Raw genomic sequence first — 11,777 nt, forward strand, 5'->3', positions numbered from 1 at the left:
CACTACTACTACATCAAATAGTAATGATAATAATGAAAATTGGAACTCTAACTATAATTGCTATTAGAATTACAGCCTATACTAATATTGTACTTCTGCACAACTACTTTGTAGCTACTGAACTTTCCTCTGCTTTGTCTACTCTACTCCATTTTTGCATTTATCCCTGATACGTCTGTTACTTTAATCAATACAGCTGCTACTACTGCATTGTACTGTACATTGGCACTAATATTGTAATGTTCTATAACTGCTGTACTTACTAATACTGCAGCTAAAGTACTGTCATTACCAGATACTGTTATATCTACTGCTACAATGACTGACTGTTATATACACTACTACTACTACTACTACTACTGTGACAGCTGATGGTATGTACTACAGTTACTTTTACTACTGCTGCTGTTCTTCATTCGTTCGTAATACTGTTATTGAGTTACTGTTTTTTTTAACATTAATAATTAATTATTAATGAATTCTACTGTCCTGCTGTCACTACTACTAAAGACGAGCTTCTCCACTCTAGAAGTTTCTATCATAGTTGGTACAGAGAATGCAGCAGAATAAAGGTCTTTAAACTGTTTTCATTGGTGTTTTCAGATATATTTAATGTTACTACAAAAACATATGATAGGACTATCAACCTGAAAATCTGTTATATCACAAAACACCGCCAACTCTTCCTGGTGCAGAAGATAGACGGGACACAAACAAGTTTCACTTCCTGTTCTTGAGCGTCTAGTGGTACTTACTTGATATCTGCGGTTTAGATCATCAGACTACATACGAAATAATGAACTTGTGAAACAGGAAATGATGATCACTTTTCTCTGTGTGAGGGACGAAGCAGCTTCAGATCAGACCTGTTCTAGACTCTCTCTAGTTCCTGATACTGAACCAGATCATGGATCTGCTTTGGATGATCCTGTCCGTGTTTTTGGTCTGTGCAGAGACCGAGAAGGTGACGGAGGTCAGAGTGGAGCTGGGTCAGAACATCACTTTAAACTGTTCAGTGAATACTACAAACACCTACTGGTACCTGGAGATAAACCACAGTCAGGTTAAAGGATTCATTAGTCGCAGCTACACTGGAGATCCTGCTGATTCCCAGTACTATGTTTATACTTTGAACTCCAAGTACTCAGCCTTTGGAAACAGTCTCACCATCACAAACATCACAGCAGAGGACTGCAGACTGTACTACTGTGGCAGGAAGATAAACAACAGCATTCAGTTTGTGGACACCATCCACCTGGTCTCAGGTAAGGACCACAGGATTTAACGAAGTCTGTGCTTTAACTTTTCTAATGCTTGAACCTGCAGGATGCACAAACAGCTAAATCATGTCCACACTGTTTAAAAGTGTCACTAATAATGAACAGCGTTCAGTTCGTGGACACTGTTCATCTCTTCTCATTTGTAACGCGTGTTTGTGTTCCTGTCATGATGAATGCAGCTCTTCTAACAGTAGGTGCTGACGTTTAAAAAATCAAATGCATTTCAACAGTGTTTAAGCTAATTATCACCAGAACGTCTCAGGAGAAATGTTGTTTACGTGAAAAATGTCCAATCCAACCTAAAACTTTATCCAGTGCTGCATCTCTTTGGTGCATCCTCTGTTCTTATTGTACGTCTTCAGGGAGTCACAGCTGTGTGTTACTGAGATTAACACTGAGAAGAGCGTTAATGCCTTCAGTCAAAGCACATCTCGTTCTCCTTCAGTCTGATACATCAGCACCAGCTGAGAGGGACTAAATCAGTCATCGATCATCAGTCAGTCAGTCCAAACTCAGAGTGATGAAGCTAAGCTCCTCTGTCTATCAGCCGTCCCACAGTTAGAGGAGCATACCCGACATAAACAAGATCATATGACGTCTAAAACTGTGTCACTGTGTTCCTGTTTCCTCACAGACAGATTCAAGTGTCTGACGATTTTAAAACATGCTGTGTTTAGTTCTGTGTAACAGCATCTGACCCCACTGACAGTCAGTCCAACAGCTGAGTAACTTACTGAAAACCCAACACTACCATTCTCACATTTACATTTCCTACATGAATTTAAAAAACTCTTCATCTTCACCCCAAACTGAACATGTGATCTAGAACCTGTACTGGACTAGTTGAGGTTCAGTGTGGCCTCATAAGTTTGTATAATCTGCCCGTTTCCAGTACTGTTGGTCACATTTCCAGTGTCAGCACTTTCTTCAGCAGAGAGAAAGCTTTACTCTGTAATATTTCTTTCTTTTCTTTTTCCAGACGTTGCTGTGAGTCTATGGCAGAAGGACATCATCACATACAGCTCCTTCAGCCTGAACACCTTCCTCTTAGTAATAATCTGTGAGTCTGTTGTTTAACCATAGTGGGTTTTGGGGACCAGCTCATGAATCTTTTCAGTGTTGAACTAAAACCTAAGCTGGTTACAGAGAACCACGCTGCTTCCATCACAAAATTAGCTTAAACCCCCATTGTTAACTGATTTGATCTCGTGCTCTAAATGTTTTTATTCATGCAGATGTTTGCAGAAACTCCAGCAGGTAGTTAACTCCTTGTGTTTTCTGACTTGTTTTGCTAAAATCATGACGTTTAATGCTGTTTTCCATAAACATAACAAGGAATAAGGAAAATTTAAATAAAACCATGATCTCTTTCTAACCCTAACCAAAGGGCTCTTGTTGCCTACAACAAAAAAACATAATCGTGTTGCAGTCTAGTTGCATCTTAACATGTTTTTGCGAAATAATAGTCTGTTTACTGATGTTGCAGCAAATTCAGTGGTGATGTATCAGTTGACTTTGACTCACTGTAGTCTGTGTGGGCAGGTTTGCTGTGTTCTTCACTCTGTTGGAATAAGAGGAGGAGGAGCTGCAACTGCCAAATGAACAAACCTTCAGCTGTCATTTATGATAGCCCAGATAATCTGGTGTCACCGCAGGTAAATACACAATATTTATGTTGTGATAGTACTGATACTACTAGTACTAATGCTGCTACACCTTGTCAACATTCATCAGAGTAATACTAGAGCTAGTTACATGCTGTTTCTGATCAGTATTCATGCTTCTAGTTATTTCTGCTACTCCTTGATACTGTTACTACTAATACTTCGTAATTACTGTTAATGCTACTTCTGGTCACTACTACTACTGCTAATGTTACTGTTACTTACTGTTACTTACTGTTACAGCTCAGTCTAACACTAGTTACTGTCACTGCGAATGTTACTGGTTGCAGTTTTCACCTGAAAGTCTTCAGTTCTAACTGACCGGTCGGGGTTCCAGATGTTGAACCTCCGTGGGTCGTTGTTTTGGTCGGGGTTCCAGGTGTTGGACCTCTGTGGGTCATTGTTCCAGTCAGGGATACCGGTGTTGAACCTCTGTGGGTCGTTGTTTTGGTCGGGGTTCCAGGTGTTGGACCTCCGTGGGTCGTTGTTTTGGTCGGGGTTCCAGGTGTTGAACCTCTGTGGAGTGTTGTTCCGGTCGGGGTTCCAGGTGTTGAACCTCCGTGGGTCGTTGTTCCGGTCGGGGTTCCAGGTGTTGAACCTCCGTGAATCGTTATTCCAGTCTGGGTTCTAGGTGTTGAACCTCAGTGGGTCGTTGTTCCGGTCGGGGTTCCAGGTGTTGAACCTCAGTGGGTCTCCTACACTCAGTTGGAACTTTGAGCACTTTTGGAAACATCATGATCTGGATCACGAAGAATCCACAGACATGTAGAGTTTCTACTGTCACTGATGTTGGACTCTGTTGTGCAGGGTTGTACTAGAACCTGTCCTAGTACTGCTGACACGTCTACTAGTGGTACTACTGTTGTGCTGTACTCTTACTGTATTCTTACTGTGTTTCAGTACGAGGAGATCCAGCTCCCCCCCTACACAGTCCCGCTTCCTGCTGATCATCCAGAGGGAATTTACTATAAAGCTCAACTTCGATCCACACTTCCTGGAAGCTGACAGAACCCGCAGACCTGGATGGTCCCGGTCCACCGGGTCCACCGGGTCCACTCACCTGTAGTATTTACATTTTACATTTAGGCTGTTTGCACCAGAGGTGAAAGGACTTTCTGTTCCAGGACCTTAGAGCATCAATCGACGCTTCTGGACCGATGGACGGACTCTGAAAACCAGAGGTCCTGAAACTCGACACAGATGTTTGTGAAAACTTGAAAACGTGGTGTGTTTAGTTTAGTTTACGGCATCTGGAACCACTGACAGTCCCACAGCTCTCGTCTCTCTTAGCAGTTCCAGTTCAAGTTTAGGTTTAATGTGAGTCTTTGACAAAGAGACCCTGAAGTTTTAGGAGCATATTTTGGTTGGTTTGTGTGTGTGAGTGTGATTAATTATATTGATTCATTTTAATTTATACAAAGAATTTAAAATATAAATGTGGAAATGAAAAAATCTAAACGAGTCAAAGTTTGCGTTTTGCTGTAACGTTTCAATATGTAGATTATGTTTCAACTGGTTATGAAGAAAACTGCTTTAGTCTGAAGCTGAACTTCTGATAAATTACTTTTCTTAGTTTGTCCTGATATTTCTCGTACAACAACACACAATGAAGTTGTTTTCATGCACAGATGAAACTTTCAGAACAAAAAATAAGAGAAATTCCTAAAAGTCAAAATCAGCTTGATCTTCTCTCTGACTTCAACAATGTACCAATGATCAGGAAACATTATGAGTTGCTGGTTGGAGAACAGGGAGGTGGAGGAGTGGGAGGATCTGCTGCAACCTTTCAACAATCTGAAAACTTTGAGGTCGACACTGGAAAAAACTGAAGGTGTTGCATCATCAGTTGTGCAAAGAAGACAAAAGGGGGCGACACGGCTCGTGTGGTGAGGTCGGCCTCAATCTGTGGGAAGGTTGAAGCAGTCGCAGCTTTGCTTCCTGTTTTTTAAGCAGCCACAGCGGTGCAGACCAGATTAATGACATTCCTGTGCTTTTCTAAATTACTTCAGATACTAGTTAGAATAAAGAATAAATAGAATAATAACAACAGTCACTGCCACTGTAAAATGTAAAGCAACACCACAGTGCTACAGTAAAGCACACAGTCAACATGAGCTGCAACGTGTCACCAATAAGGTAGTGACAAATGAAACAAATACAAGAAGGCAGCACAGGAGAAAGGAGTGAGTCTCACTGGTTTCTAAAGTTGACTCTTATATGAACTTTCTCACCTTTATTCCTTGATAAGACCTGCGACCAGCAGCTCATAAAGTTCCTCTCTTGACTGTCCTGTATCTCACTTCCTGAAGCTAACTGGTTTCTATTTTTGTTCAAGTGAATACTTCAGGAAGTTCATTGACTGCAGTTCAAACCAGTCGTTTTTAAAACTTCCTAATTTCAGCAGGCCTTTTTGTTTTGTGACCTTTTGAAGGTCAATTCATGCTGTGTCTGTCTACAAAGGTCCATGTGAGATAAATGTCATCGTTTGAAGTGTCAGCACCGTGATCATGAAGACTGGACACACACTGTATGTTGGTACTGTTTTCACTGATTTGGAGCAGTCGCACACTGTTGAGAACATGTGGAAAGTATCTGTGAAAAAAAACAACTCATTTTATATGAATAATCTGCCGACATATGGAAGCCGTGCATTCACCTTGAGTCTTGGTCTTTTTTGTTATCGTGCTGCAGAATGCCCTGTTTACCAGCGAGTCGTTCGATGTGGTGAAGTACACCACCCATAGATACACCACAGTCATTCAGTGGGTAGCTCAGCTTTTGCTCTGGTTTGGATTTCATTGCTGCATTTGGGAAAAACGCACATACTGTAGCTTTCTGGAAGACAACACAGACACGAGGCGGTTTATTGCTTTCCTCCTCCAATTCCTCAGTCACGCCGTGAGAACTGTAAGTGGTAAATGTTCTGCACTTATTCAATTCAATTCGATCCAGTTTTATTTGTATAGCGCCAATTTACAACAGAAGTCATCTCAAGGCACTTTACAGTGTAAGGTTGAAGACCTTACAGAAAATATTTATACAAAAAATTATAGAGAAAACCCATCAATCCCATTTGACCAAGCTTTAGGCAACAGTGGAGAGGAAAAACTCCCTTTAGAGGAAGAAACCTCCAGCAGAACCAGGCTCATAGTGGGCGGCCATCTGCCTCGACCGGTTGGGGTGAGTGGAAAGAGAAGAGAGAAAAGAACATCAGGCAATAAAGACAACAACAAGCATCAAGAACATTGGGCAGACGAACTGGATTCTGGAGATGTACAGCTCCAGGCCGAGGATACCTGCAGAAAAGTACAGAGAGAGGGAGACAGAGAGGAGGAAACACAACTAAAAGAGAGAGAAGACACAAAGTTAATGACATGAAATGGTGGCATTTGCATTGATACAGGAGAAAGGAGAGAGGAGAGGAGCGCAGTTTATCAGTAGAGGTCCCCCAGCAGACTAAGCTATATCAGCATAACTAAGAGATGGTTCAGAGTCACCTGATCCATCTCTAACTATAAGCTTTATAAAAAAGGAAAGTTTTAAGTCTAGTCTTAAATGTAGAGAGGGTGTCTGCCTCCAGAACCTGAACTGGGAGCTGGTTCCACAGGAGAGGGGCTTGATAGCTAAAGGCTCTGCCTCCCATTCTACATTTGGAAACTCTAGGAACCACAAGTAAACCTGCAGTCTGAGAACGGAGAGTTCTGCTTGGAAGATATGGAACTATGAGGTCTTTAAGATAAGATGGAGCCTGATTATTAAGGGATTTATAAGTGAGGAGAAGAATTTTAAATTCAATTCTGGATTTAACAGGGAGCCAATGGAGAGAAGCTAACGTTGGAGAAATATGATCTCTCTTGCTAATTCCAGTCAGAACTCTGGCTGCAGCATTTTGGATTAACTGGAGGCTCTTTAATGAGTTATTGGGACAAACTATTAATAATGAATTACAATAGTCCAGTCTGGAAGTAACAAATGCATGGACTAGTTTTTCAGCATCACTTTGGGACAGGATGCTCCTAATTTTAACTTTAATGTTTCTCAGGTGAAAAAAGGCAGTTCTAGAGATTTCTTTTATGTATGAAGTGAAGGAGATATCCTGATCAAAGATAACTCTGAGGTTTCTTACAGTATTACTTGAGGCCAGAACTAAGTCATCAATGGTGAGAATGTGTTTAGACATAATGTGTCTGAGATTTTTAGGACCAAACAGTATAACCTCTGTCTTGTCTGGATTTAGGAGACATCCAGGTCTTTATGTCTTTTAAGCATTCTTGGAGTTTGACTAATTGATTAGTTTCTCCTGGTTTCATAGATAAGTATAGCTGGGTATCATCTGCATAACAATGGAAATTTATAGAGTGTTTCCTAATAATATTGCCTAAAGGGGACATATATAAAGTGAAAAGAATCGGCCCAAACACAGATCCCTGTGGAACTCCATAGCTGACTTTGCTGTGCATGGAAGACTCATCATTAACGTGTACAAACTGAAATCTATCCGATAGATACGATTTAAACCACTCTAGTGCTGTTCCTTTGATTCCAATGACATGTTCCAGTCTGTGTAATAAAATGTTGTGATCTATAGTGTCGAATGCAGCACTAAGATCTAACATGACAAGTATAGAGAGTAGACCACTGTCTGATGCTAATAGAAGATCATTAGTGACCTTTATCAGTGCTGTTTCTGTACTATGATGTACTCTAAATCCTGACTGGAAATCTTCATACAAGTTATTGCTACGCAGGTGGTCGTACAATTGCTTAGAAACTATCTTTTCAAGGATTTTAGAGATAAAAGGCAGATTGGATATTGGTCTATAATTCGCTAAGACCCCTGAGTCCAGAGTAGGCTTTTTGAGTAGGGGCTTGACTACAGCAACCTTAAAAGCCTGTGGTACGTAGCCTATTTGTAAAGACAGATTGATCTGATCTAATATGGACGTGCTGATCAAAGGTAAGACATCCTTGAGGAGTCTAGTCGGGATGGGATCCAAGAGACATGTTGATGGTTTAGAGGAATTAATTACTGAAATTAATTCAGAATGATCTACGGGGAGGGAGCAGTCTAAGTACGAGCGTGGTCTTACAAATGAATCTAGAGTTGTTGTACAGTCCATGCTATATGCAGGGAGGATCTGATCAATTTTTTCTCTAATAGTTATGATTTTATTTGTAAAGAAATTCATAAAATCATTGCTGCTGAGAGTTGACGGAATACTAGGCCACAACCACCCCCAACTGTCTCTGTGAACGGTACATTAGTAATGTACACAGACACAAACCAAAAGTAAAGACACTTTAAACACATTAATCAAAGTACATTAACAAATACCTCGTTGGTCGCTTGTCATGAAATGAGGACCTTAGATCCCTGAGTCTCTTCGACTGTCGTATGGGTAGAACAGAGCAGAGCCTCGAGGGAGTCATCTGCTCAGCTGCAGTCCGTGGGGGGACCCACCACTTCACATCTTAACCTCCTTTCACCACGTCGGAGCACGTTTAGTGTACATTACATTACAGCAAATCACATATTGTGATATTTACATTTAAACTTAATGTTCGTGTTCATGAAACACAGTCAGTAAATAAACACAGAATACAGAAGCCCCTCAGAAATCACTGAGAGGTTTCAGTGTGATTATCTGTTTAACCACACTGATGATTTTGCTGTTAGCTTCCACAGTTACCTGACTGTTCAAAACACAGTTTGAATCAATCTGCTGCAGCCAACATTATCACTGGAGCTAAAGTTGTGGCAGTTCTTGGGGTTTCACAGAGTAAATACGATGCTGTCCAGCACCAGACCCTAATTTTTGTGTGAAATGGGAACACGCCTTTCTATGATCCTGTGATAGTTCCGATGTGTGATTTCAGTCTTCGGTTCACTGGTGTCTGTTCTTCACTGTTTTAGGGCAGCGTCTGGTACTTTTGGCTCTTTGTGATCGTTTTGTGGCCAGAGAGCGCACAAACAGAAGAGGTCATCACAGTGAGTAGCGTGTACTGACGGCCGACTTCACAGCCATCTGAAGACAGCCGTGTCTTCTCTCTGGTGTCTGACAGGACTGATAGCCTGACATAGTCCAAATGTGTGCATGTTAAATCCACCTGAAGGGGCACTTTCACCACTTGCTGGTAAAATATCGTACCTACATTTGGTAGTAAAAGCTAGGGATTATGGGTAATCTTCAGAAGCGCAGAGGATTTCCCGAGAGGTAACGTAGCTGTGAATGTGTCCGAGGGCAAAGTGTGTAAACTTTATTAAAAGTACATAAAAGTTTTACCAGCACTATGAGGCTGATAGTAGCGGCTTGTTAATTGTTTTCGCCGTGATTTTGTTCGACTTATGAACCATTTTGTGTGTTTTAGCTCAAAATGTCGAGGCTTTAGCCTAAGCTAGTTAGCTAAATATAATGGTGCTATCTCTCCAGACGGAGCACATGAGCAGATTGCCCACAGCACATGATCCATTCTGCCTTTTTATCCCTTGTGAAACTACAGGTATGTCTTTGTATATTGTTTGATAACGTTTATATTGTAAAAAATGTGTTTAAGATTCTATTTGTCATCTTGTTGAGTTACATGTTCTAAGTGAAGCTGTAAGTTGTTGAAGTTTTTCATATTGTAAATGAAAATATGAGAAAGGTAACAGTCCAGTGTAAGCTACACTGTAGGTATGTTTTTATATTTGTATGAATTTATTTTTACTGTAGTAAGGTTAGGACAATTTTTGTTTATTTATTTTTATCTTTTTCACAAACACATAGTCCACTATACGATCACACTGTAGACAGTTGTGAACTATGTTTGGGTAATCTTGAGAAGCACGGAGGATTTCCTGAGAGACAGAGCGCACATGAGCAGATAGCCCACAACACATGATCCATTCTGCCTTTCTATCCCTTGTGAAACTACAGGTTGCTGAATAAACCTGCTGTTACCAAAAACCAGAGCAGCTACGAGTGGTCATTCAAAAAGAAAAAGGACAGAGACAGAAGACATGACACCACACGTCACAATAGCATTACCACCAAACCACAGGTAGGAACCTGTTGTAACCTTACAGAGTCCTCTGCGCTGTCATGCACACCAAACGTTTTATTTGAATGAGCTTTTCTGTAGTGTCTCGTTTGAATCAACATGCGTGTTGCAGACTGATGCAGTGAAAAGATTTTAAGCTGCAAAACATTTGCACGTGAGGAAGAAGGAATGGGAACTCTGGGTGTATGTACTGGTGCTGAGGTGCTCAGCTCTGAACTGGGCTTCAGTTTGTTTGTACCAGTCTATCCAGTTGTCTGCTGTCGTGTTTAAGACATGAATGGGAGTGCAATCATGTCTGATTCATGCAACTGAACTACACTGCCAGTCACACGACGGTGTATATAATGTATTAAAACTTCATTCTTCTACAGTAACATCTTCTGAGCTGCGTGGATCTGTCGGTGCAGGAAGCTTCCTCCATGTTTTGTTCTTCCTGATGACACCATTACCTGTTTCCTTATCTGATCTGAACGTCTAAGGCCTAATGCCCCTTTAGATAAATCTATGATCTTGGACATTAAGTGTAGTCTAAGTGTTCTAAAACCATGTGTGAGAACAACAGCTGTAAGTCTTAGGTTCATTCAGGTCGACACAGTTTGACCTTTGACGTCTTCTTACAGCGTGGACTTGCTTTTCAGAGCTGTATGACCTACTTGTTGTTCGACTGCACTAAATGTGTTTGTTTACTGTAGCAACACGTCTGCTAAACCACATTTGAAGGTGTGATGTGATGGCATCCTAACAGTTCCACCTTAAATGAACCCATGGAGCCCTGACCACCACTCGCTGCTGCTGTCAAAAGGTGCTTGTTAATGCACTCATAACACACGACCTGTGTCCTTGTGTCAGTGCTCTGACCTTTGATCATACAGATATAAACCTAGGATCTGACTCCGTTACCAGAGACCACACCACAAACAAATATAAGTTAAATTAAGGTTTTATTGATAATAATAAATAATGCAGTGGACAAGTCACAGGAGTCAGCAGTCAAACAGAGCTGTCGCCAGGTGAGTATGGTGGTCTAGGAGAGGAGACAGAGTTAGGTCGAGTCCTGGATGATGTTAATCATGGAATACTCACAGAGGAATCAGTGGATGGTAGTTGATTGAGACAGGGAAGAGTAAACCAGAAGAGATGGGGGCTGTTGACCGGGGAATATGGCGGCGCTTCCAAGATGGCTGATAGCAGAGTGAAGCACGTGTAGACTGGGAGCAGGGGAGGAACAATATTGCCAGGAGACTCATCTATAATTGAACAGTTTTCCACATATCCAAGGCGCAGAACGAGAGACAAATCTAAGGTCATACACAAAGAGCCGTCCAGACAGTAGAGTCCATAAAGCTAATACAGAGGTCCAACAACAGTCCTGGTCAACACAGAAAGGCAGTACCAATAGTAGAATCCAATAGGGCTGTTTGTCAGGAGACGCTCCAGGTCATACACAGAGATATCCAACACGAAGACGGAACAGGGAAGAGGGCAGAGGGGAGCAGGAACAGGATCCGGTCCGATACTGTGAGGGGGAGGAGGACGGAGGAGAGAACAGGTCAGGCAGAAAGCACTCACAGTACCGAAGGGACGAGCAGAGGCAGGTTTAGGTCAGGCAGGTTCGATATCAGGATGTCAGTCCGAAAGGAAACACTGGATAGTAGGTCTTCTCAGTCGATGTAAGACTATCTGGTGAGTTGACAGACTCATGGACCTGTTTAAGAAGGGAAGGAGTGGCACAGGTGTGGAGCAATCAGAGTCGTGAGGCAGGGAGGGGGAAAACCGGACACAGACTGACAGG

General features: G+C 41.7%; 1 protein-coding gene across 1 annotated transcript; it reads left to right on the forward strand.

The window, feature by feature from the left end:
- Positions 1–848: 848 nt before the first annotated feature.
- Positions 849–5,587, forward strand: LOC113163041. The gene is made up of 4 exons (XM_026361343.1): positions 849–1,265; positions 2,260–2,340; positions 2,823–2,935; positions 3,845–5,587. The coding sequence occupies exons 1-4, from the start codon at positions 908–910 to the stop codon at positions 3,947–3,949; spliced, it is 657 nt and encodes a 218-aa protein (XP_026217128.1). The 5' UTR covers positions 849–907; the 3' UTR covers positions 3,950–5,587.
- The last annotated feature ends 6,190 nt before the right edge of the window (positions 5,588–11,777 follow it).

The sequence above is a fragment of the Anabas testudineus genome, chromosome 2, assembly GCF_900324465.2.
Source record: "Anabas testudineus chromosome 2, fAnaTes1.2, whole genome shotgun sequence".
Classification (NCBI taxonomy): Eukaryota; Metazoa; Chordata; class Actinopteri; order Anabantiformes; family Anabantidae; genus Anabas; species Anabas testudineus.

Coding starts and splice junctions, on each gene's coding strand:
- LOC113163041 (XM_026361343.1), top strand. CDS start 908: ATGGATCTGCTTTGGATGATCCTGTCCGTGTTTTTGGTCTGTGCAGAG. Junction 1,266..2,259: donor CACCATCCACCTGGTCTCAG/GTAAGGACCACA, acceptor TTCTTTTTCCAG/ACGTTGCTGTGAGTCTATGG. Junction 2,341..2,822: donor CTTCCTCTTAGTAATAATCT/GTGAGTCTGTTG, acceptor CTGTGTGGGCAG/GTTTGCTGTGTTCTTCACTC.